Raw genomic sequence first — 27,536 nt, 5'->3', positions numbered from 1 at the left:
TATTGACACTGTCTAGAATTGGCCAGGATGTAAAGTAACAGATTACTTCTTAATATAAAGCACTATTTATAGATCGATATTATGTTCCAGGCATTATATTGTTTCAAATTAGTAAATAATAGGAAATGCAGTAAATCAAGAATGTGGTTAGAATATGATATTGTGTCTTTGTGCAAGATAGATCAGGGGAATTTATTGCATACTTCCCAAAAATTGACCAAGACCAAATTCTGGCTAAAGGGACATTTCACTGCTGCTCTATTTCACTGTATATGTCCATGAATATGTTATTAACATAGCATTTTTCATAAAAATCAAGAATTTCCTCACTACACGCAAATATGAGCGTTTCTGCATTTCACCGGTAGAAACGGGCCATCCGCATTTCTTGGTTGTAAGCGAACCACAATATCCAGAATTCATAGCGATTTCAAGATGTAGTACCATCCTGCTAGAGGTGGATCCAGTTGATGTGAATTCTCTCCTTGAGAAATATCCAAATGCCAGTATTTGTAGCCAGAGGGTTTCGAAACAGACCTGAAGTCTCAACTAATGAGGTTGCCAGGTGTCACGCCTGTCATCACGCGCATCTGCTCCCCATCATTACGCACACCTGGACTTCTTCATCACCTTGATTACTCATTATTTAGCCCTCTGTAGCCTCAGTCAGTAGTGGTTTTGTTTATCTGCCTTGTTCATGTTTATTAAACTCCCCTTCTGCACCTGCTTCCTGACTCCAAGCGCATAGTTACACCAGGTCATTGAACTTTGAAAAGTGATGCTATTCCATCTCAAAGAGAAAGGCATCCGATCAGTGCAGCAAAGAAGTCGAGCTGAGGTAACTTAGCTAACGTTAACCCTACATTCATGTACATATCACCTTAATTACTTTAACATACTGCTTTACTCATTTCATATGTATACTGTATTCTATTCTACTGTATTTTAGTCTATGCCACTCCGACATTGCTCATCCTAATATTTGATAATTCCATTCTTTTACTTTTAGATGTGTGTATTGTCTATTGTTAGATACTAATGCACTCTTGGAGATAGGAACACATGCGTTTCGCTCTAACTTCAATAACATCTGCTAAATATGTGTATGTGACCAATAAAACATGTATTTTTAAAGTCTACACCTGTTGTATTCGGCCGCATGTGACATAAAAGATTTGGTTTAGCTTACTATCAAGCGAACTACATGTGTTTTATCTAAACAAATCTAGCTAGCTCGCTTTCATAATACGCTGGCTAGACATTGCAAAGCAAATCAATGTAATTAGCCGGCTGCTATCTGGAAAATGTGATTTGTAGAGGATATCTTCTGTGTATAAAGTGTCGCAAAACCATTAACGATGCACTTAGCTGTTCTACGAGTGGTCTGAGGCAGTCGGTAAATAACAAGCGTTTAAGTTCAACTTTACTAACGATGGTTTTGGGGAAAAACCTCAGATTTAACGATACTCCTACAAAGGTTCAAACAATGAACTTAACCTTAAGAAGCTTTTGGGAATCTGGGCCCAGGGGTATTCAACTCTGACTCTACGAGGTCTGGGGCCTGCTAGTTTTATGTTCTACCTGATCATTAAATCGCACCCACTTGGGCTGGGTTTCCCAAAACCATTATAGCACCAAGATCTTAATTCCATTGAAACGAAATGGACGGAAGATTATCTTAGTGCTACGATACTGTAATGACCTGACTAGATCATGAAGGAACAATTGTCCAGACAGAGGATGGAGTTAACGAATGGACGGTTTATTAACACAACTTAACACAGGCTACTGTTTGGCCGTAGCCCACGCCAAATAAATGAAAGGTACCCTACAAACAAACCGTGACCTTCTCTTGTGAAGCCCAGACGTAAGAGAGAGAACAATGGCTAAAACCCGGTCTTAACTTCCAATGCTCCATCCCCCTGCCCAACCCCCCTTCACGCAACTCCGCCAACCACCAGGCTGCCCGGTATCTGAACATTCCAGGCATTCCCGTGATTGGCAGATAGCAGGTTGATTGGCATGACCCCGCAAACACTGGTAAGTACGACACAACCCACTAATAGCCTAACACCTAACCCACCACTGTCTGTGCGGGTCGCTACACAGCCCCCCCACCACAAAGTCCCTCGTCCCCGAGGGAACAAACAAAGTCTCTGAAGCGACCCAGAGGTCTCCTTTGCCTGCGTGGCCGTGATGGTCGCAGAGTGTCCAGATGTGAAACAGGGGGCTCCACCCGTGGCAGGGGGCTGCCCCTCTGGGACCCAGGGGATGAAGGAAGGGATATGGGAGACAAGGAAGCGGGAACGGGGAATACAGTCCGTGGCACCGGGGAACCACGCGGTGACACAGGGAGGGAGACAGGGGGAGTGGGCCGTCTGGAGCCTTGTCGACGGCACCTGGGGGTGGGTGCCTGGAGAATGTCCTTGCCAGAGAGGGGAATTGTGGGGGTCCCTGGGGTTTGGGGAGAAGCGGCCCCTCTGTATGGGGCTAACCTGTCCCGGTGCAGTGCCACCTTTCTCCCCCTGGAAGGAAGCTGCACCCGGTACACAACCTCCCCTACCCTCTCCAGGATGCTGCAGGGCCCCACCCAGTGACTGTCCAACTTGGGGCATCTGCCTTTTTTCCTTAGGGGGCTGTAGACCCAGACCAGCTCCCCAGCCACAAAGTGCCTTCCTCAGGTGTGCACGTCATAGTTCCTCTTCTGCCTCACACCTGCATTCACCAGCTGCTCTCTGGCGAAGTTGTGGGCTGTCTCCAGGCGGTCCTGGAGTCTCCGGGCATACTCCGGCCCCGGGGGAACATGAGGGCTATCCAGGGGACGACCAAACGCCATCTCCGCAGGGGTGCGGATCTCTCTCCCCAGCATGAGGAGGGCAGGTGTGCAGGAGGTGGAGTCTTGGACAGCGGAGCGGCATGCCATGAGGACCATAGGCAGGTGCTTGTCCCAGTCACGCTGGTGTTTGGCAGAGACGATGGCCAGCTGCTGTCCAAGCGTTTTGTTGAAGCGCTCCACAAGGCCATCACTTTGAGGATGGAGAGGAGTAGTGCGGGTCTTGTGTATACCCAGCCTCTCACACATGGTGGCGAACACACGGGACTCAAAGTTTCTGCCTTGGTCGCTGTGGATGGACTCCGCAGCTCCAAACCTGCTGAACATCCCCGCTGTCAGGGTGTCGACGATGGTCTCTGCCTCCTGGTCAGGCAGAGCATAGGCCTCAGGCCATTTTGTGAAATAGTCCATAGCCGTGAGCACCCAGCGGTTTCCACTGTCTGTGGTGGGGAACGGCCCAACTACATCCACTCCCACCCTCTCCATGGGAGCCCCCACTGGGAACTGTTGGAGCTGAGAATGAGAGCGGCCTGGGGGGCCCTTTCTCGCTGTGCAGTTGTCACAGCGGCGGCAAAAGTCCTCCACATCCCTCTTGTGCTGCCCCCAGTAAAAGCCCTGACGGAGGCGGCGGAGTGTTTTTGTGACCCCAAAGTGTCCAGTCCCCACCCCCCCATGAGTACTCTGGAGCACAGCCTCCCGCAATGCTTTTGGGGCCACCACCTGCCACCTCTCCTCTCCCGTAGCTGACTTCTTCCATGCCCGCTGTAGCACGCCATCAGCCAGCCGCAGTCTCTCAAACTTTGACCACAACCTTTTGGTCGCGAGTGAGAGCGCTGTCACCTCTTCCCATGGTGGCCTAACCTGCGCCTCTACCCACTGTAGCACTGGCTGTAGGTCTGTGTCCCGTCCCTGCTGCTGCCCCCATTCAGCCACGTCGACAGTCTGCAGCTCACAGCAGACAGGGCCGCTCACCCGACACACTGTGGCACAGACCCCCTCCTCTGCACTCAGCGCTCTCTCCCGTCCCTCTCTCCGTTCACAGTGGCGGCAGCCATCTGCAGTACAGGGCCGACGGGACATGGCGTCGGCGTTGGAGTGGCGTGCCCCTGCCCTGTGCACCACTGTGAAGTCATACGGCTGAAGCTCCTCCAACCAGCGTGCCACCTGCCCCTCTGGTTCTCTGAACGACATGAGCCACTGGAGAGCAGAGTGGTCAGTCCTCACAGTAAATGGCAGGCCACCCAGGTAGTACTTGAAGTGTTTGATGGAAGCCACAACAGCCAAGAGCTCCCGCCGGGTGACACAGTAGCGGCGCTCATGTTTGTTAAATGTTCTGCTGAAGTACGCCACCACTCTCTCCCCCTCTGGCCCCACCTGGGCCAGCACCCCACCCATGCCCACATTGCTCGCGTCTGTGTCCAGGATAAAGGGCAAGGTGAGGTCAGGGGGGGCGAGCACAGGGGCCTCGATCAGTGCACATTTGAGGGTGTTGAAGGCCTCCTCACACTCCCCTGTCCAAGTGAAGGCCTTGTCCTTCGGCAGCAGGCGGTTCAGGGGAGCAGCGACGCTTGAGAAGCCCCGTACAAACCTCCTGTAGTACGAGGCCAGGCCCAGGAAGCTCTTCAGCTGACGCTGGTCGGTGGGGGTGGGCCAGTCTCGGACAGCCCCCACCTTGTCCTCCATGGTGCTGATCCCCTCCTTCCCCACTCGGTGGCCCAGGAAGGACACCTCTCTCCTCATGAAGTGGCACTTCTCGGGGTGGAGCTTCAGACCTGCGGCAGCCACCCGCTCCAGCACACTCCGTAGCGCCACCAGAGCTGACTGGAAGGAGCTGCCATGGGCCAGGATGTCATCGAGGTATACCAGACACTGCTGTCGGGGGATGCCATCCAGCACCCTGTCCATCAAACGCTCAAAAGTAGCTGGAGCGTTGCACAGGCCGAAGCACAGGACCTTGAACTGCCAGTGTCCTCTGTTAGTGGAGAACGCAGTTTTGGCTCTGGCCTCTGGGGAGAGGGGCACCTGCCAGTAGCCACTGCGGAGGTCTAGTGAGGAGAACCAGGAGGACCCCTTAACCAGGTCCAGCGACTCATCGATACGTGGTATGGGGTATGAGTCCTTCCTGGTTACCTCATTCAGCCGCCTGTAGTCCGCACAGAACCTCAGCTTGCCCCCCTTCTTAGGAACCATGACAACCGGCGCCGCCCAGGGGCTGTCTGAGGGCTCGATGAAGTCTGCCCGCTGCATCTCCAACACAGCCTTGTCTGCCGCCTCCTGGCGTGTCAGCGGGATACGGCGGGGACGCATCTTGATGGGTCGAGCATCACCTGTGTCGATCTCATGCTGCACCAGATGAGTCTGACCCACCTCTTCCTCACTTAGCGCAAAGCTGTCTCTGAATTCAAACAGCAACTGCCACAACCATTCCTGCTGCTCAGGGTCAAGACCAACACAGTTCCTCCCCCATATCTCCCTCACTGCAGACAGTGTCCTCTCCTCTCCCATCTGGGGTAGCTGGGCTGGGGGGGTGCGGCCCGGGCTCACGGAGGGCTGTGTCGTGGGGGTAGCTGGGGGAATGTAACACAGCCGTAGGTGACAGGGGGGCTGGGGAAAAGTCACACACAGATGTGGGGGAGGGGGGGCAGCCATGAGTCTCTGCTGCTTTAACTGTTGGAGTAAAGGGTTTGTTGGGTTGAGTGTATGTGATATTAGGGGGGGCCATGATGACTGCAGGCCCTCCCTGGAAGCTCAGTGTGCCCCCATTTAGGTCTAACTGGCAGCCTGTGCTCCTAAGAAAGTCCAACCCCAGGATACAAGGGTCCTGCACAGCCGCCACCCACACGGGATGACGCACAGTCCTGCCCCTACTGTCAGAGTCATTATTCCCTTCCCTTTCATGGGTGCCAGCTCACCTGTGACTGCGGAGCTGCACAGTTGTGGGCTCACACTGAATCCAACCTGGTACAATATCTGGCCTCACCAGGGTTACTGTGGACCCAGTGTCCACCAGGGCAGAGCAGGGCACCCCCTCCACAGTGACAGGGACATGACAAAGGTCCCCAACACAGGTCCGGCCCACCACGACAACAGGCTCCGTCCTCTTGCCCACGTCTGCTTCTGGGGGAAGTGGAGCCTTGCTTCCCCGTCTGGGCCGGTGGGCTCCTCCTGAAGAAGATGGTGGTGGTTGGGATAGAAAGCCAGGGGTCCGCACTACCCGGTCAATGCGGACCCTGAGCCGTTTCCCTGAGCTCCGGGGGACTTGGGGCAATCTCGGCGCAGATGGCCTGTCTGGCCACAACCCCAGCAGACCCGGGGACCACGGCGTGTGTTTCGTTCCACCTGTAGCGACACAGCACGAATGAGTTCTGTCATATCAGCCACGCATGCAGGCTTTTCTGGCTCTGGGCTGCTCTGCCCCCCAGCTCTCCCAGAGGGTCTGCCTCCCTGCGCCCCCACCAAAGACCCAGCTGAAGCCCCAGCCCACACCAGCTCCCTCTCCAAAGCCATCTCCAAGGCTATCTGCAATGACTCAGGATGAGCCAGCTGGGTCTGTATGCGCAGCTCCGTAGGAGAAAGCGCCTGTATGAACTGGTCCCGTGCTAGCTCGCTCTGCACGTAGGGGGGCATGTGAGCATATGCCTGCCGAGAGAGGCTCTCAATGTCATTAGCTAGCACCCGTAGAGGCTCTCCAGGTTGCCTGCGTCTATTACTCAGTTCGGAGCGCAGCAGCCCGGGCTGTACACACTGTCCATAGCGCCTCCTCAGTGCTCCCACTAAGGCACCATAATCGCGTCTGTCCTCGGGGCTAATCAATATCAAACAGGCCAGAGCATCATCCGTCAGGCATAAAGCCAACTGCAGTGCCCTATCTTCATTCGACCACCCCCTAAAATGAGCTAACAGTTCAAATTGAGCATGAAAAGCTTCCCAATCCGCCTTACCGGAATACTTTGGGGTCTTAACGGATACGGACGCAGCCGGGGGCTGGGCGCCGCCATGTTTGTTTACATCCTGAGCCCCAGATTCCTCGTCCCGCCGCGTCGACGTCACCCCTTCGGTCCGCCCACCAGAATCCGCGCGAAACACATTAGACGAAGCACTCATGCCCGCTTCAGCCGCCATCCCTCTAACGTCCTCCCTCAAGCGGCCTCTGGGATCCGACGCCCTGGCGATCTCCTCAGCCAGATCCTCCGACGTCCATGCACACGCACCTCCTTGGCCATAATCGTCCCCTACCTTCACTTTTGGATTCCCTTGAAGCATTTTCAACCCCGTCCTCACCTATGTTAGCTAGCCACCGAAGTCAGCTAGCTGGCTAACTTTTATACACGTTTTTACTTCTGACACCAGTGTAATGACCTGACTAGATCATGAAGGAACAATTGTCCAGACAGAGGATGGAGTTAACGAATGGACGGTTTATTAACACAACTTAACACAGGCTACTGTTTGGCCGTAGCCCACGCCAAATAAATGAAAGGTACCCTACAAACAAACCGTGACCTTCTCTTGTGAAGCCCAGACGTAAGAGAGAGAACAATGGCTAAAACCCGGTCTTAACTTCCAATGCTCCATCCCCCTGCCCAACCCCCCTTCACGCCACTCCGCCAACCACCAGGCTGTCCGGTATCTGAACATTCCAGGCATTCCCGTGATTGGCAGATAGCAGGTTGATTGGCATGACCCCGCGAACACTGGTAAGTACGACACAACCCACTAATAGCCTAACACCTAACCCACCACTGTCTGTGCGGGTCGCTACAATACTTTTGTGAAACCCAGGTCTAAATCAGTCCCTCATTGACTCGGAGTGTAACAACACATACCAGTGTACTGTACCCTTTTTTTGTTTACAGATGAACATGGTTTCTTGTATGGTTTCACACAGGGCTGTGGCAGTCATGACATTTTCTCAGCCGTTATAATCATGCAAAAGACTGCCGGTCTCATGGTAATTGACCGTTAATTAAGAACCACATTTTTTTAAAGTCTAAAATCAATTGAATATACACCATCACAATAAATCCATTATTTATTTTAGGCAGGTCGAAAGAAACATATGATAAATGTATTTCAGAAGAACAGAATGAGTTGGCCTACTGCATGTTATCTGGCCATGCGCCATACCGAAGGCTGTAGGCTTGTTCATTTAGTAGACAAGATATGCTTAAGTCCTGTGCCATTATTTTATAGTAAGAGGAATATAATTGAACTTAGATTAATACAATTCCAGAGTGAGAGTGCGTGCATATGAAGTGGCTATGCTGAGTGTAAAAGTAATCATTTGAAACAGGTCCTATAGGCTAGATTTAGAGTTATTTGGAAACTTTAGTTGGGAATGATACAAACCTTTTGATTTCTAAGGCATTCTAAAGATATGGGCTGCATGATGCGACTATAGGCTATTGACGATTTGAGAAAGCATTGAAACAACACCCACAACGACCATGTTTTCGACTGAGTTTTAACCTGTTGAACTTCTTTCTTCAAATTGAGCAATCACAGTGCGGTGAGTTTTAAAAGCACATACTGTTTTGATAAGTGTTCGGGGGTGATTTTCAATTGCCTTTACATTGATGGCTAGAGGGACAATAGAGCCCTGAGTACCAGGCCATTAGTGACCTGATGGTCGTTAGCATTTTCACATTTACATTTTAGTCATTTACCAGACGCTCTTATCCAGAGCGACTTACAGTAGTGAATGCATTCATTTCATACATTTTTTTGTTGTCTGTGCTGGCCCCCCATGGGAATTGAACCCACAACCCTGGCGTTGCAAACACCATGCTCTACCAACTGAGCTACAGGGAAGGCGAGTTGAGTACTACCAATACATGTCCAGAGCGCATAAGAGATTACCGTGACTTGACGGTCATGTCAAATTTTACCCCTGCGGTCATAACTCATGACTGGCGGTAATACGGTCACGGCAACAGCCCCAGTTACACATCCTCATGATCAGTCTTCATGTCTTTCCAGGAGACTTGCAGTACAAACAAATCTTCTGCAAGAGGTCAAAGCAGTGGGTGGTGAAGAAAGTGTACGAGCCCAGAACCCACCACTTCCGGGAGAGGCTTGTCCACCTGGCTGTGGAGCGCAGAAAGCACCAGACGGTTGTCTGAAAGGAGCCAGAGTCGGAGATCCACAAACCCAACATCCCTGCCAAAGTCGCCACAGCCAGCTAAACCAGCTGCCATGACACCCATAACGAGGTTCACCAGCTGAAGAACATTCTGGAACCTGCGTGGAACATTCAACCAACAACATCCATATTCAGTTTGACTGATGTTGTAGTACACTATAAAATGGCCAGTATGCTCACAACTGCATTATGGTACAGATATTCCTAGCTCTTTTACGTATGTATACAGTACCAGTCAAGTTCGGACACACCTACTCATTCAAGGGTTTTTTTTTTTTTTTTTTACTATTTTCTACATTGTAGAATAATAGAGCACATATGGAATCTAGTAGAAACCAAAAAAAGTGTTAAACAAATCAAAATATATTTTAGATTCTTCAAAGTAGACACCCTTTGCCTTGATGACAGCTTTGCACACTCTTGGCATTCTCTCAACCAGCTTCATGAGGAATACTTTTCCAACAGCCTTGAAGGAGTTCCCACATGCTGAGCACTTGTTGGCTGCTTTTCCCTCACTCTGCGGTCCAATTCATCCCAAACCATCTCAATTGGGTTGAGGTCGGGTGATTGTGGAGGCCAGGTCATCTGATGCAGCACTAAATCACTCTGAAATAACCCTTACTCAGTCTGGAGGTGTGTTGGGTCATTGTCCTGTTGAAAAACAAATGATAATCCCAATGATAGTCCAAACCAGATGGGATGGCGGTATCGTTGCAGAATGCTGTGGTAGCCATGCTGGTTAAGTGTGCCTTGAACTCTAAATAAATCACAGAGTGTCACCAGCAAAGCACCCCCACACAGCGGTTGGAACCAAAAATCTCAAATTTGGACTGCACCAGTCTAACGTCCATTGCTTGTGTTTCTTGGTCCAAGCAAGTCTCTTATTCTTATTGGTGTCCTTTTAGTAGTGGTTTCTTGCAGCAATTTGACCATGAAGGCCTGATTCACATAGTCTGCTCTGAATAGTTGATGTTGAGAAGATGTCTGTTACTTGAACTCTGAAGCAATTATTTGGGCTGCAATCTGAGGTGCAGTTAACTCTAATGAATTTATCCTCTGCAGCAGAGTTAACTCCGGGTCTTCCTTTCCTGTGGCGGTCCTCATGAGAGCCAGTTACATCATAGTTCTTGATGGTTTTTGGGACTACACACTGACATTTTCCGGATTGACTGACCTTCGTGTCGTAAAGTAATGATGGACTGTCATTTCTCTTTGCTTATTTGAGCTGTTTTTGCCATAATATGGACTTGGTCTTTTACCAAATAGGGCTATCTTTTGTATACCACCCCTACCTTGTCACAACGGATTGTCTCAAACACATTAAGAAGGAAAGAAATTCCACAAATGAACTTTTAAGAAGCCACACCTGTTAATTGAAATGCATTCCAGGTGACTACCTCATGAAGCTGGTTGAGAGAATGCCAAGAGTGTGCAAAGCTGTCAAGGCAAAGGGTGGTTACTTTGAATAATCTGAAATATAGCCCTGTTATGGCCGAACTGATCACGAAATTGTACTGAATAACACTGCATCGTGTAAAAAGAAAGCTTATATTGCTTGCTAGCTAGCTACCGAAAACAAAACAACTTACTCATTTTCCCAGTTGGTCTTGGCTGCCACTGTCAGTTGATCTAGGACAGGGATGGGTAACTCCAGTCCTCGGGGCCTGATCAGTGTCACACTTTTGCTCCAGCCCTAGTTAACACACCTGACTCCAATAATCAACTAATCATGATCTTCAGTTTAGGACGTAATTAGTTTAAATCAGCTGTGTTTGCTAGGGGAAAAGTGACCACTCCAGCTCCGAGGACTGGAGTTGCCCATGCCTGATCTATGAGGCTCTGAAGAGCCTGCCTTCAGGGTGGGAACACAATTGGACAAGGAAGTAAGGCACCTATCACGCTGTAGTCAGGGAAATTGAGTCAACCAAGATATCCTGAAATGTCCAGGCAGATAGGAACATCGTTGAGACAAGTCCAGTGCTGGGCTCGACATTCAGGGCTGCCCGTTGGTCCGGCAACATCTGCTGAGCTCACCGGGACAGTTAATCATGCTTTCATATGGCCTGCTTGGGCCAGTACATTTTCAATCTCCAAAACAGAAAATGTATATTTGTATTTAATCCTTTACAATCTTGCCAAAATCTGACGTGTCACAGTTGTCAACCAGCATTCGGTTTCCAAGCTGAGGCAAGAATGTCAAGGCTTTCCCTCTCGGTCAAGACTAGTGCAGTGTTGCCAACTCCTCAGTAAGGAAAGTAGCTATTGGCTGTCCTAAAAGTCGCTAAATGTCATCATCACCTAAATTTGTATAATTGGCCATGTGCATGTAATTGTGATGGACGCTGTAGGAGAGAGGAATAACGTTGTGGGAGAGACCAAAAGTGAGTAAAAAACACCCTAAATATGTTTAGAACTACAAATGAGCACGCTGCAGAGAGTGGCACACACAGCGAATAAGAACCAGATATTTGAGGCCATACTCCTCCTTCAGCACTTTATGGACCACATTGTTAATCTTCGTCATAACAGAGGCATTGTCAGTCCCTATCCCCAGGAGTTTCTCTTTTTTAAGACAACACTTCTCGAAGAAAGCCACAACAGCACGGGCTATAGATTTGGCATCTCCTCCCTCCAACTCAACAAGCCCCAGAAATGTTTATACAACTGTCTGCTTGGTGTCACTAAAGTACCTTATCACAACCCCCAGGTACTTAGAAACACTTACATCCGTGAACTCATCGAGGAGGAGGCTGAAACACTGGTCACCCACATCTGCGACCAACTTTTTCAGAAAGTATGGTGCTAGAACACCATTAATCATTTCTGTGCACTTTGTCCTGTGCATTTTGAAGTGGGTAGCAGCAGTGGAGTCTGAGAAAGCAGCTCTACATGCTTCTCCAATGTGACCACATGCCAGCATGGAACAGTGTTCAGTGATAGCTAATGCCATGGTGGCCTCAGCCTTTTTTGCAGAGTCAATTTTTTAAACCATAAATGGCAGCTTGTTTTGGGTGGAACTGTTATAAGGCTTTGCCTTTTGAGTGTGTTTTTTACATCACTAAGTTTGGCGTAGAAATCAGCCTTACAATACCCCGTGTATCATCTCCAATAAACGGCTTCAACCAGCCTTTGAATTCAGGGTTTGATTCCCACTCCTTTCTGTATTTTTGAGTGTACAGTTTAGACTGAGACATGATGATCTAGCCAGCTGGATGTTTAGCTTATGTCACAGAGAGGTGCACACACACAGTGGACAAGGTGAGTAAGTGACAGGCTGTGTGAGTCAAATGCAGTGATTTATTTTAGACAAAGTACATTTACATCCCGCCCTGAAGGTAAGACAGGGCGGGATCAGCCAGCGGCGGCTTCCCGCATGCGCGATTCATTTGCAGTCTGGACGCGGAGGGGTGAACATCTCCTGCTCTGACCGCAGCTGGGAGGGACTGCTGCACGAGGACTGGGCCGCCTGTGAATGCTTTGGGACGGGGATGGGGCCCACGGCAGCACCCGCTGCTCGCTGAGAAGAGTAAGAACGATACGTGTTTTCACGTCAGAGTCTCCAATAACACCAGAAAAAGTCGCTAGATTTGTCGCTAGTCGCTTTTTTGAAAATGTGTCGCTAGAGGGGTCTGGATACTCGCTAAATATAGCGACAAAGTCTCTAAGTTGGCAACACTGGACTAGTGAGCCCCACCTAAGTATGGCCTGATACTCACGCTAGACCCCTCACAGCGGAGGCAAGGTTGAACATCGGCACGCGTATTTCACCAACACAGAATAAAAGTCCTCCGCCAGACATCCTACACAGAGATGCCATTATTAGCAAGTAAAGGTTTACGTAGGCCTACACTATGTAGCTGCTTGCTTGTCAAGACAAATGTACACATCACTTGTTGGTAAAAATTGATATTGTAATAATGCTATTCTGTATTCTATAATTGTTTAAAAACCAGCTTAATTCCAGAAGCTGTTAATGAGCTATGTCGTTTATTTGTTGTTTGTGTCGCACTGCTTTGCTTTCTTGGCCAGGTCGCAGTTGTAAATGAGAACTTGTTCTCAACTGGCCTACCTGGTTAAATAAAGGTGAAATAAAAAATACAAATGTATAATCGGAATATTAACTGGTGGGTGGCAAAGCCACAACTCCTCATACAGCCGATTGTAATCTCTGACAAAAACAATATGAGAAGAGCAGGATCCTAGGTTTCCGGTGCTGTTTGATTTATTTCATTTTTACAACGAGTGTCTGCCATGACAATATAAAACGTAACCGCAGGAAGCGTTTTCCAAACTACCAGTGTAAATATCAGATGGTATGGTTGGCTATAAGGTACTTGTGCAGACTGCAAATGAAACATGAAATGACCCATGATTGAAATTCTGCATGTTCAACTTGCTTTTATGTTATCTTGGCTCGGAACAGTAATTCTTTCATTTGGCCCAGTAGTTTTCACATGGGACTAGAACATGTCCCTGCATTTCAAGCCCTGCAATGGCTCTAGTGAACAGGGACAACCATATCTATTCGTGATCGTGCAATTAGCGAAACACAAATTGGGCCACAATAATTGCTACAAAAAAATGACTCCATTCATTTTTAGATCAGACAGCACACTCGATCAACTGATGGCATCATCAGTGTAACGAACATTTTAAAATACCGCTATAGTGCATCATTATTTCTTTAACACCTCATCACTCAGAATTATGAGTGGTTAAACACCACAAATAATGTATAGTGGTGAAGTTTCCCTTTAACCATAAGTATTTAATACATCTAAAGCCACATGCACAGAGTGGAACCGGGCGACAGGCCTCCTGCAAAATGTACCTCTTGTCATTTCTCTGTGTGGGTCGAGGATCTTGACACTTCTGGGACGACTGGCGAGGACGCGATCTAGCGTTGTCTCTGCGCGCTCCCGTGCTACCTTCAGTTCCAGTAGCTGTAGTTTCCTTCGCAATGCCCTGTTTTCTTTCTGGCTTTGAGTTATTTCCAAACGAAACACTGCATAGTCGTCGTCTACGAGTTTACAGACCTCTGTCACGGCTGAATTCGCTAGAACCTCCATAATGGAGGCTATTTGCGTGTGAAGAACCATACAGTTAGCCATTGTTAGCAGCTAGCGTTACCTAGATAACGTCTATCAACCAAGTCCGGTCACCAACGCGAATTAAAGACTACCTGGGACAAGTATGTGATGCTGTGCAATTAAATGAGTCCATGGTGTTAATAAATGTCTGAAAAACAACAATAAAAACGGTAACTTGGAAATGATTATTGGTCGCTGTTCACTTCCGTTTGCTACTACTTCTGAAAGGTACCCACACCGCCACCTACTGTACTGGAGTGTGAGGCCGCTTACGGCCTCCCCATAGAGCAGGTTTCCTAAACCTCTTCTTGGGGTCCCCCCTGGGTGCACGTTGTTTTTTGCCATAGAACATCACAGCTGATTCAAATGATCAAAACTTGATGATGAGTTGGTTATTTGAATCAGCTTAGTAGCGCGAGGGCAAAAACTAAAACGTGCAAGTTTGGGAAACCATGCCATAGAGCAGTAGCAGTGCTTAGGTAAAAATCACTGGGGAAGCCAAGCCCCCCCCCCCCCAAAAAAACCTATTACAACCTGTGTTGTGATAACTGTTGTTTGCTCTGTAACCTGTTAATGCCTATGCCTTGCGACCGTGATATATAGGCCTAAAGGCCGAGACAATAAGAAGACGCAGTGGCAGAATAAATTCAACCATACCTTTTGTATTATAAAAAAAAAACTGATTGCAACCTCTGTCCAGTGCAATCCACAAAGCATATTGCATGTACATTAACAGACCGTTACAGGACCTACAGCGTGGTCAAGCCAGTAAATGTTTCCGACATTTTCGGACCACTGAACAACTATTGATTTAGAACCACAAAGAGTTACCACAAGTCGCAAACAAAACAGGAGCTGCCTCCACTATTCCAACAACATTTCAACTTCAACATCAAATCACCTATGCTTAGTCTAATACAGGGACAACTAAAAGATACCAAAAACAATTTAGTACAATCAATATAAGGTAAATATGATGTGGCTGTCCATGGTTCTGATTTCTGTGTGTGGGCATTGGTGCAAGTAGAAAAACATGTTGACTCACCCTACTTGTAGAGAAACACCAATGCCATCCTCCTCTCTTTCATGTTGACAAAACGCTCTATCACTCTATCATACAGTTCACACTTTTATTGTTTGTTGTCCTAGGCTACCTGGCTAAAATGCTTGCTCGCTAGCCTAACTTCCATTCATGGGCAACGTTAGCTAGTTAACATGAGCCTTTTAGGCCTACATCTAGCTACATATAGGCCAGTCACAACAATGGATCAGAATCGCCGTAATAATCATTGCCCAGTACAGAGAATTAAGTAAAACCAGAAGTCCAAATCCCTAGCTCCATCTATGGCTAATTTTGGAAAGGGACCATTTTAGCTAGCTAGCCACCGGAGGACAGCAACACAACGAGATGCAACTATTCAAGTTAATGACGTATGCTCTCAATGGGATATGTTAGGAGTGACACCTAAATCCAAGCTGGCTTCCCTTGACACTTTTTTTTGGTGCGCCAGGACCATTCACAGTTGAACTCGCTCAGTTTAGCTCAACGCTGATTTGCACATTTTGTATACATTTTTTGTCAAGGGAGGCCAAATGCTCGCTGGCTTCCCTTACTTTAAATGCTACAGGCGGCAACAATGTCATACTCGTTTGGACCAGACAGCATCAGATGGATGTATAGAGACAGAGGGGCGCTGTATCGCTTGCTCAGATGATTTCTCCTGTGAGATACATTCAGCCTTTTGCGAATTGAAGGAAAATTATGAAACAGAGAAACGGAAGATATATACTGCTAAAAAAAATACACTTAAACAACACATCCTAGATCTGAATGAATGAAATAATCTTATTAAATGCTTTTTTCTTTACATAGTTGAATGTGCTGACAACAAAATCACACAAAAATAATAAATGGAAATCCAATTTATCAACCCATGGAGGTCTGGATTTGGAGTCACACTCAAAATTAAAGTGGAAAACCACACTACAGGCTGATCCAACTTTGATGTAATGTCCTTAAAACAAGTCAAAATGAGGCTCAGTAGTGTGTGCGGCCTCCACGTGCCTGTATAACCTCCCTACAACACCTGGGCATGCTCCTGATGAGGTGGCGGATGGTCTCCTGAGGGATCTCCTCCCAGATCTGGACTAAAGCATCCGCCAACTCCTGGACAGTCTGTGGTGCAACGTGACGTTGGTGGATGGAGCGAGACATGATGTCCCAGATGTGCTCAATTGGATTCAGGTCTGGGGAATGGGCGGGCCAGTCCATAGCATCAATGCCTTCCTCTTGCAGGAACTGCTGACACACTCCAGCCACATGAGGTCTAGCATTGTCTTGCATTAGGAGGAACCCAGGGCCAACCGCACCAGCATATGGTCTCACAAGGGGTCTGAGGATCTCATCTCGGTACCTAATGGCAGTCAGGCTACCTCTGGCGAGCACATGGAGGGCTGTGCGGCCCCCCAAAGAAATGCCACCCCACACCATGACTGACCCACCGCCAAACCGGTCATGCTGGAGGATGTTGCAGGCAGCAGAACGTTCTCCACGGCGTCTCCAGACTCTGTCACGTGCTCAGTGTGAACCTGCTTTCATCTGTGAAGAGCACAGGGCGCCAGTGGCGAATTTGCCAATCTTGGTGTTCTCTGGCAAATGCCAAACGTCCTGCACAGTTTTGGGCTGTAAGCACAACCCCCACCTGTGGACGTCAGGCCCTCATACCACCCTCATGGAGTCTGTTTCTGACCGTTTGAGCAGACACATGCACATTTGTGGCCTGCTGGAGGTCATTTTGCAGGGCTCTGGCAGTGCTTCTCCTGCTCCTCCTTGCACAAAGGTGGAGGTAGCGGTCCTGCTGCTGGGTTGTTGCCCTCCTACGGCCTCCTCCACATCTCCTGATGTACTGGCCTGTCTCCTGGTAGCGCCTCCATGCTCTGGACACTACGCTGACAGACACAGCAAACCTTCTTGCCACAGCTCGCATTGATGTGCCATCCTGGATGAGCTGCACTACCTGAGCCACTTGTGTGGGTTGTAGACTCTGTCTCATGCTACCACTAGAGTGAAAGCACCGCCAGCATTCAAAAGTGACCAAAACATCAGCCAGGAAGCATAGGAACTGAGAAGTGGTCTGTGGTCCCCACCTGCAGAACCACTCCATTATTGGGGGTGTCTTGCTAATTGCCTATAATTTCCACCTGTTGTCTATTCCATTTGCACAACAGCATGTGAAATTTATTGTCAATCAGTGTTGATTCCTAAGTGGACAGTTTGATTTCACAGAAGTGTGATTGACTTGGAGTTACATTGTGTTGTTTAAGTGTTCCCTTTATTTATTCGAGCAGTGTATATATTAATTATATGTTTTTTCAATTTTTGGGGGAAGCCTGGCTTCCCTTGGCATTCATGAATACATGCCACTGCCATTAGAGGACCATAGTATAAGTCATACCCATAAAACCTTGCGGTCAAACAAGGAAATGGTTCCAATCGTTTTTCCACCATTCATTTTTCCCATATAGGATTTTAGAAACACTTAAAATAAGGGCTGTGTTTCATGTAGGCTTACCCTGGCGTGACATTTTGATAACTGTGTAAATCTCTAAGACAAAGTGACTTATCAATATATCTGCCTGTATTTACCCACCTAAAATGAAATGCTAATTAACTAACTGCTAATGTGCCAATCATAAAGCACTACAAATGCCATGAATATCTGTATGAGACTGCCGAAGGTAAGAATCTCTGGATTAACTATGTAATGTTTGCTAAATGTAGTAAAGAATAAATTGGCAACATTTCTTTAAATGGACAGTTCTGTGAACTGTCTTGAGCATGTTTTAAACTGACACGATATCTGTTAGCAAATGTGTCAGCTAGAGATGATGGGCAGGAGCGAAATTGTAGTTTTGCATGATGATCTACTTTGATGCTAATTCAAATTTTTTAATCTGAGAGTAAATAGAGACGAATGTATTGATAAAAGTCACCTTGTCCGATTTACAAGTTTATCAAAATGTCACGCCAGGGTAAGCCTACACGAAACACAGCGCTTATTAAGTGTTTCTAAAATCACCTATGGGAAAAAATGGTGGTGGTGGAAAAACGTTTGGAACCATTTCCCTGTTTGACCACTAGGTTTTATGGGTATTAGGACACCTCCACTGTGGGTCTCTATACTGCTATAGAGAATTTCTAATAAAATAAAATAATTCCCTACAAACCTAATTCCAGTACCATGTTTCCCTATCAATTTCAAAATAAGAATTCAATCCCATATCCCCTAATCTCATCCACCACAACATAACTTCTCCCTTCTGTTCCCATTACATTATAGTACAGATTTCCTTGTAATATAAAAATGTCTCCCTTACTTTCACCCCAATGCCTCTGCCAACAATCTAACACATTTTTTAAATCACTGACCACGTGTACATGCACACCCATATCCCGTTTTTATTCGGGATACTCAAGTATTCTACTTTTGAGTTGACGCATATAAAACATATCGCGTTTACAATAACCCGAAAAGGCTTGTATCCCGGTGATGAGAAACATGGATAAAATGCCTGGGGTTATGCTAATCTTAGAGGGGTCTTTAGAAACTGGGTAAGAGTGTACGACTTGTTTATAATAATGGGTAATTAACCCATTATTAACTTGTCATTTGAAACAGCCTTGTGTAAAACAATTTTTTTTAGAGAGACAGTAAACCTAGTCTAGAAAAAGGACAGTTGAATATTTACCCTACTGGGATGATGTACACTGAACAAAAATATAAACGCACCATGTATAGTGTTGGTCTCATATTTCATGAGCCGAAGTAAAAGATAAGAGAAATGTTCCATGCGCACAAAAAGCTTACTTTGCTCAACTTTTGTGCCAAATTTGTTTACATCCCTGTCAGTGAGCATTTCTCCTTTGCCAAGATAATCCATCCACCTGACAGGTGTGGCATATCAAGAAGCGCAGGTGCACCTTTATGCTGGTTAGGTTACTCCGGAAGGAGAAGCTCTTGTAACAGTTTGAACTTCAATCGCCTCTCCTTCCTTGATGTGAATGGTCAGGTGCTTCTTCACATAGTTCGCCTCAGTAAAACGCTTTCCACACATGGGGCAGGCGTATGGCTTGTCGGCGTACGTCCTAATACTCAGCCTCCCAAATTGTGACCCGATGACACCAGAGGAGGTAGAAGCAGGAGCCACCACCCTCAGGTGGTTAGTCTTTGAGCTCCCTCCTTGACCTCTAGTCATTGTTTGGGTGTTGTTGGGCTGTGTGCTCTGTTATAGGCTACGTACCTCTCGTGGTGAATGCTCATCCTGACCCTGTCTGCATTGGGGGGGGGTAAGCCTGAGGTAAGGAGAAGACAGACTTCCTGAAAGACTACCATCAAGGGGGTCTCCCCCCACTCTCTGTGAAGGCTGAAGCCCAGGGTGACCTGCTCTGCTCATCATGGATACTGTGGTGTTTGTATCATAGGAACAGGAGGGTCTATCTCTATCAGCCCCAGGCCCTGCTTCATCCCTGCACTGAGACTGTGAAGAGAAGGGTCTGTGCTGCAGACTGGATCCCTGACTGGAGCTTCTGTCTCTCTGATGACTACAAGGTCTGAGGTTGTTCAGTCCACTGGTTGTGTTCTGTGTGGTGGTGGTGGAGGAGACTGTCAGTCGTGGTTCGGTCCCGGTTCCGAGTCAGGAAGGAAGGCTTCTGCTACAGGGTCCTGATCTGGGGCCAGGGTTTGTAACCAGCCACTTCAGAGGTCCAGTCTACTCCCGATAGCAACACAGAATATCAGCAGGTCTTCATGGACTGCAGACTGCAAACAAATTGTACAGAAAAGCATTTAAGAAACTCTTTGCTGTACATATAGAAACATGACATTATAAAATGTGAACCACAGTCAAGCCCATCTCTAACACTGTGATTCAAGTACCTAACAATATGGAGTCATTGGAGTTTATTTAAAAAAAAATGTCCCTACGTGTTGATTCAAGAATTAAGTATAATGCTTTGGTTTGACTGAGAGAAGGATAACTAAGTACTTACAATGAAACAAAAATAACCAAGTCAGTCTGCACAGAGTCAATTTTGTATTTAATTTGAACGAAATGGTCATACACTCACATAACGTGAAGTACAGTACTTTTATTGCACAAAATAATACCTTTTTCTGTAAATCTGGTACCCTCGCTTTAATAAAATGTATTTTAGAATACTTTGGAAAAGGTTCAACATTACATTACAAACACCTTCATGTCAAGTAAACATGAATTAAGGCTCTATCACTTACTCATTATAAAACACCAGCATCAAACAACAGGACAAATTTGTCACTCTTCATCCGTAAAGCTTTTTTACAGACACCACCACACCAACCATCACCATATCATCTACTCTGCCTCATCATACTCACTCTTTCCTCAGTTCACCTCATCCAGTTCCCTACTACATCCTAAACCAACACAATTAACTACAAACTAACTAGTACTACATTACATGTCACTATACTCTATACATGGGCCTGTGCATTTTCTGCTGGTGTATCCTGAGGTATCTCCTCTCTGAGAACCTCTTCCCACAGTGCATACAGGCGAACGGCCTCTCTCCCGTGTGGACCTTCAGGTGCCTCTTCAGCTGGTGCTGGTGTGAGAACCTTTTCTCACACTGGGGGCAGCTGTATGATTTCTCCCTTGTGTGGACCCTCTGGTGCCTCTTCAGGTTGGACGAGTGGGAGACAACACCTAGGTGGAGTAGAGTAGCCTAGTCAGGACTACAACACCTAGGTTAAGTAGAGTAGCCTAGTCAGGACTACAACACCTAGGTAGAGTAGAGTCAGGACTACAACACCTAGGTAGAGTAGTGTCAGGACTACAACACCTAGGTAGAGTAGTGTCAGGACTACAACACCTAGGTGGAGTAGAGTAGTGTCAGGACTACAACACCTAGGTGGAGTAGAGTAGAGTCAGGACTACAACACCTAGGTGGAGTAGAGTAGAGTCAGGACTACAACACCTAGGTGGAGTAGAGTAGAGTCAGGACTACAACACCTAGGTGGAGTAGAGTAGTGTCAGGACTACAACACCTAGGTGGAGTAGAGTAGTGTCAGGACTACAACACCTAGGTGGAGTAGAGTAGTGTCAGGACTACAACACCTAGGTGGAGTAGAGTAGTGTCAGGACTACAACACCTAGGTGGAGTAGAGTAGAGTCAGGACTACAACACCTAGGTGGAGTAGAGTAGAGTCAGGACTACAACACCTAGGTGGAGTAGAGTCAGGACTACAACACCTAGGTGGAGTAGAGTAGTGTCAGGACTACAACACCTAGGTGGAGTAGAGTAGTGTCAGGACTACAACACCTAGGTGGAGTAGAGTAGTGTCAGGACTACAACACCTAGGTGGAGTAGAGTAGCCTAGTCAGGACTACAAGGTTGGACAATCATGGATGGCTTGACCTGGGTGTTGATGTGCACGGTGGGTAGGAACATGACAGTGCCGTCTTGACTGTATACAGAGAAAGAGATGCCTGACTAAGTTCTCTGGGCTGAACTGAGAACAGCAAACTGGTAATGTATGGACCGGATCCATGACAGACACGATGACCATTCAACAACCTAACTATGTGTTTCATGAGTCTTACAGGACTGAGGACTCCCTGGGGTTGAGCAAGCGGCAATATTGTACTATTGACAGAAAGTGAGGATGTGGATGAAATTGTAAAAAAAAACTAAATCACAATGGGTCCATGTTTTGTTCAGTTTACCATTTAATGCCTGTTCTGATAATGTTTACATAACCAATTACAAGGTGAGCAAACAATGGAATGGAAAATAAATTATTACAATGCACAGAAAGCCCACATGTTCATTATGGTCTACTCCTGCGCTCAGCATCCTACCACACATTGACTACCGAGGGTTCCCAATGCTACAATGTTTGACAGAGGCCACATTGACATTTCAATTGTTACAGGGTTCCTCATGAGCACCACTGACATTAGAACCATGCCTGTGCTCTAACAAGCCACCACTTCCTCCTCTCTTGGCTAGAACCTTTAATACAGTATACACACTCTGGTACAGGAACACGGGTGTTATTGTTCGGAGATCGAGTCATGTTGTATGTACTCCATAAACTTCAACAGTGTAATATCTGGATGAAGGTTGATAATACTAAGTAAATAACAAGGAACAAAGCAGAAGTACACGATATGTATACATTTTAAGATGTTTATTGATAGTAGGGCTGGGCGATATGGCCTTAAACTCATATCTCAATTTTTTTTATAGTCACTATATATACACATATATATTTTAATGTTCTCTAAATAAGCTTTGTTGTACAATTAAAAGGTCAAATACACTTCATTTAAAACAGGCAGCAATAATCTATTGAACTCAGAGCGTGTGAAGTTATACCTAGCCTAAATATAAGCCTTCCACAATCATAAGAACCACTAATAGTTTCATTATTTTATCAAAATAGTTGAACTGATTTTTTGCTATCACTGATCTGGCTTTCAAGTCTGTCTATGAAAACGTCCTTTTGTTACATATTTAACCAGAACCCTGCATAACGCACATTCACTCATAATGTAGCAGATATTGTAGAAAATGAACACAGGTCTCATAAACAATCTCTCAAGCACAAGCCTACGTTCTAGTGAGTAGCCAGCTAATCTTTATATTTCAGGTTTAGCCAACTTGGATCTAGGTATAATTTCACAAGCTCTGAATTCAGCTAACAAAGGTAGAACAGTTGAATTGTTATGAAGACAACCTTCTGTCCGTCTCCAACTCTCTGAACAGCATGCTAGCCTGTCCACCTTGTTCAGATGTTGATGTCAACCTTATTTCTCAGAATGACAAGTTGCCAATTCCTTATATAAATTGTTTTATGCTTATTGCACATTTATAAAACAGACTAAACAGCTAGTAAAACAATCTTTATTTGACAAAATGCGATACGTGGTACCATAATATGCGCACACATTACCCAGAATGAATGTTCATTGGTACATCCGTTTTAGCAGTGTCTACTCTGCTCAAAATTTGAGCAGCTGAAACATAAACAGGGTATGGTTCTAAAGGTTACCTTCTCTATTACAGTAAAATAATGTCTCCATGTGTTTCGGTGTCCATATGACCCATTCTGTTGGACCAAACCTCAAATGCCTACCCATTTGATGGGTAGGCTTTTTATTTTTAAAGGGCCAGAAGGAAATTGGAGGGAGTTGAAATTTACTATTTCAGCCACCATGGACTTTCAAGGAATCATTTGATACTCGGAAAGATGGAAAAACTTTTTTTTTTTAGTTGAAACCGAGTTGAAACCGTTTGTCAGAGAGGAAGAAGTGATCTCTCATCTTTATTGTTGTGCGTGGTAGGGGCTTGGGAGAAAGAGGCGAGAGGTTTCACTCTCGCCAAAATCTGTCCAAAATAAGCCCAATGCGTTTGTGTGCGCTTATTTTGACCCTAAGCTTGTCCCACGCCTTTCTGCCTTTGGGACGACTCCCCCCATTGTTAGTGCGGGGACACATGAGCATCTCGTCGTTATATACCGATATCTGGTGTAAATGGGAAGGTGCACAGCACAGAAGGAGCGAATGAGACCAAAAAGACAACATGAGAACAAGGGGACATAAATGCTCAGAAAAACAAAAACAAAAACCAAATGCGATACAAGCATTTGGAATATCGCACAAAAACATGAATTCGAATGAATCAAATTAATACGATATGTCGCCCAGCCCTAACTGATAGGCAATGCATTTGGTACAGATTATGATTTATGATTTGACAGCCTTATTCTAACCGACTTATCAAAACAATGTGCAATACATTGGACCATTATATTAGTAGGTAGCCATATTGCTATAAAAGTATTGGTCCAGATTATAGCTAGTGTCCAATACTGATACAGGCAAGAGTTGCTTGCCTTGGGTCCCTTGGTCTAGTGGAGATACTAGTAAACTTTACAGCTAGCTAGATCGTTCCAGCTGTTGTTTACTTAGCTAGCCAGGTAGCTATCAAGTGGAATGGTTACCTTTATGTTAAAGAGTGGAATGGATTTTCTGCTGGTGTATCCTTAGGTATCTCCTCTCAGAGAACCTCTTCCCGCAGTGATTACAGGCGAATGGCCTTTCTCCCGTGTGGACCCTTTGGTGCCTCTTCAGGTCACCAGCCTGGGCGAAGCGCATATGACACTCGGTACAGCTGAAGGGTTTCACCCCTGTGTGGACCCTCTGGTGCCGTTTCAGGTTGCCAGCCTCAGCAAAGCGCATGTGACACTGGGTACAGCTGAATGGTTTCTCCCCTGTGTGGACCCTCTGGTGGATCTCCACCTTCTGGGGGCAGCTGAAGCCTTTGTTACAGAACATGCAGAGGAACCGTTTCTCTTTACTATTGCCTGATGTGGCTCCCCCTCCCTGAGCCTGGGCTCTAGCCCTGTCGTTTGAGTTCAATACCTGATCAAAAAGGACGCGGCCGTGTGAATCGGAAGGCCGCATCGACGTGGACACTGGGTTGCGATCCGTGAGGTCGTTTAAAGGGAAGTGGGTCGCGACATTTGGATTTGTCTCTAAGCTTTCCCTGTAATCTAAGAAATCTCTGCCCTGTGAGAGTCCATCTCCTAAGTGAGTATCTGCATTCCATGTGGGAGGAACGTCGCCCTCCACTTTCACCTCATCTACCACTATAACCTCCCCTTTCTTATCTAGGCGCCCTTCAGAGTACACACTACCACTGTACTGGTTCCAGTCCCCTCTAGACAGATCAGTCTGTGTATCTAAATCCAAGGGAACGTTGCCAGGGTCCATCTCTGTAGAGTAAGAACAAGACGCTTCATTGCCAGTCTCTAACCCGTCACCTGAGTCCCGATGGGAATGAACCGTCCTCAGGCTTGGGTTACCATAAAGTAAATACTCTGAGCCAGGAGCAGGAGGACAGCCCAGTGGCCCCAGCCCCAGTGTCTCTGGTCTCTGTGTTACAGTTAAAGTCTCTGACTTGCGGATGCCGTTCAGCGTTCCACTGACCTCCGTGATGCTGCAAATGGTATTGGGCTGTGTGGTGGCGGTGGTGGGGTTTGTGGCTAAAGAGGGCGATCCAGCCGCTCCAGTCTGGATGTCTCTGCTGTGCCGTGGGTCCTCCTCTACTTCAGACCTCTCCTGTTTGACTCCAAGACCTGCAGCCTCTGCATCTGCAGCCTGACACAAGTAGAGAGGAGGTTGTTACTTGTAACTAGTTGAATTGGATAACAATGTCGTAGGGAAGTCTCACAAACTCCCCTATGGCAGATAAATGAGGATGTACATGTAAGCATGTGAATAGGGGAGCCTTTCTGAAGTAAACAGGCCATATTTCATTTACATAGTAACACATTTTTAATGCAACACTATTACACTAACCTCTATCATGATAATGTGCTGGGTTGAGGTTCCACTCCCCTCATCAACAGTGATTGGTTGGTCATCTCTCCATGTATTGTGTCCTGCTGGCTTCACAAAGCTCCTGTGGCCTCCAGTGAGATGTCCTTCACCTGAGAGAGTGATTGGAAGAAAGAGGTGGTTAGGTTAGCTACCGTCAATGCTCAATGCTATATTGTACACTATTGATACTGTCTAGAATTGGCAAGGATGTAAGGTAACACTTCTCATAACTACTTGATATACTATTAATTGATTGATGTAGGCCGATTATGTTCCATGCATCACATTGTTTTCAATTAGTAAATAATAAGAAAAACAGTAAATCAAGGATCTGGTTACAATATGATATTGTGTCTTTGCGCAAGTTAGCCAAGTAATCAGGGGAATTTGCATTCTATCCAAAAAACTGACCAAGACCCTCTGCCTTTTTTTCTACAAAATGTACCTCTTGCCATTCCTCTGTATCGGTCGAGGATCTTGACACTGGGACGACTGGCGAGGACGCGCTCTCGTGTTGTTCTCTCTGCGCGCTCCCGTGCCACCTTCAGTTCTAGTAGTTTCCTCCGTAATGCCCTGTTTTCTTTCTGGCTTTGAGTTATTTCTAAACGAAACACTGCATAGTCGTCGTCTACGAGTTTACAGATCTCTGCCACGGCTGCATTCGCTAGCACCTCCATAATGGAGGCTATTTGAGTGTGAAAAACCACACAGTTAGCCATTGTTAGCAGCTAACTAACCTGCGGCACATACATAAATAACGTCTATCAACCAAGTCCTGTCTCCAACGTGAATTAAACACTATATGGGTTAAGTATGTGATGCTGTGCAGTTAAATTAGTCATATTTTAACATCTAATTAACAACAATAAAACACTAACGTGGAAATTGTTCTTGGTCACTGTTCACTTCCGTTAATTCTTCGTGTTTCCGGCAGACTAGACGTTGTGTTGCGTATTGCTGCCTCTCACAGGTCGGAGTGTGAATTGCACATTGTCAGAAAAAAGGAAAGGATTTAAAAAAAAATTAAATCGCACCTCCACCTAACTCTACACATATACACACCACTATACCCCCAAAACACACCACCCCTATCCCACTACTTTAGCCTTACCAGATCCTATTCCAGCCTGGGAGGATGGAACCCTTCTCTTAAAACCAACTGTAGATCTTCTGCACAAAAAAAACTCTTACACCCAAACATGTCTGTGCTGCTGCAACTGCCACATATATTTTCCGCAATTTAAGTTCCATCAGTGCAGTACAATTGAATTACCATAGCAATAAACGCAAGAAATCCTACCTTACTTAAACTCATCCTCTGGATTTCTCTCTTCAGGCCTACTCACTGGGAGGCTCCTAGGTCTCAAACTCTCGGCAGTATTCTGCCTTCTCCCTACAGTTAGCAGCTGTTCGCTTTGCCCACGACTGGCTCATGTGAACTACAATCCCGACGCTTTGTTTTAACGTTTAGAAACGTCAAAAAGCCTCGCTTGCGATACGGCCATTAACCTTAACATAAAACTATCCTTCATTGGGAATGATATAAACATTAAAATGACGTTAACAAATTATCAGCAATCTAAATCAGAGTACATTTTTCATCAGTATGAAACAAATCATCATGTTGATACTGAGCATACTCCTATTGGTCAGCATGGTGGAAATAACTATTTCTATCCCCATAACACCATCTGTAGGAACTGAAATTAGCATATCTTGTTGGACAAATCCAGGTAGTGAATCCCGGTTTAAGTCAAATGTATTGCGTTGGTGCCTAATGAACATGACCCAGAACAATGATTCCACTACTTATAAGGCCACTCCTATAGACTCTATGTGCAATTAGCACCATACGTGCTGTAGTTCCTGAGTATTATCATTATCATCAAAAATGTAATTTGGTAATGGATATAAATCAAATAGATTAGGATCAGTTCCACTCTCCGGATCAGAGTTCACCCTCTCCATTCACCAATCAATCCGCCAGTTTTAAAAATCATTCAATTTACAAATTATAATCAAAACCCAATGAATTATCCAACCC

The 27,536-nt window shown here is 46.3% G+C and overlaps 2 protein-coding genes and 1 pseudogene across 3 annotated transcripts in view; all 3 read right to left on the bottom strand.

Moving 5' to 3' along the window:
* LOC115201861 (zinc finger protein 34-like) overlaps window positions 1-26,550 on the bottom strand; it is a 28,205-nt gene extending 1,655 nt beyond the window's left edge. The window contains exons 1-2 of one of the 2 annotated variants that reach the window (XM_029765735.1): window positions 26,054-26,550; window positions 13,807-13,928 (exon numbers count right to left, since the gene is read on the bottom strand). In XM_029765735.1, the coding sequence (XP_029621595.1) occupies window positions 13,807-13,928; window positions 26,054-26,211 (280 nt within the window). In that variant the 5' untranslated portion in view covers window positions 26,212-26,550. Of the gene's footprint in view, window positions 1-13,806; window positions 14,269-26,053 lie in introns of those variants that run through there. The other variant, XM_029765736.1, reaches the window with a different exon arrangement.
* LOC115201843 (neurotrophin receptor-interacting factor homolog) overlaps window positions 1-27,536 on the bottom strand; it is a 133,464-nt pseudogene that overhangs the window by 87,502 nt on the left and 18,426 nt on the right.
* On the bottom strand, window positions 21,810-25,521 carry LOC115201899 (zinc finger protein 23-like). Its single transcript, XM_029765781.1, has 2 exons — window positions 25,472-25,521; window positions 21,810-25,270 (listed from the first exon to the last, which is right to left on the bottom strand). The coding sequence occupies exons 1-2, from the start codon at window positions 25,478-25,480 to the stop codon at window positions 24,119-24,121; spliced, it is 1,161 nt and encodes a 386-aa protein (XP_029621641.1). The 5' UTR covers window positions 25,481-25,521; the 3' UTR covers window positions 21,810-24,118.

The sequence above is a fragment of the Salmo trutta genome, chromosome 11, assembly GCF_901001165.1.
Source record: "Salmo trutta chromosome 11, fSalTru1.1, whole genome shotgun sequence".
Classification (NCBI taxonomy): domain Eukaryota; kingdom Metazoa; phylum Chordata; class Actinopteri; order Salmoniformes; family Salmonidae; genus Salmo; species Salmo trutta.
Note: the sequence above shows the minus strand (reverse complement) of the source record. Positions and strands in the feature narration are given on the sequence as shown.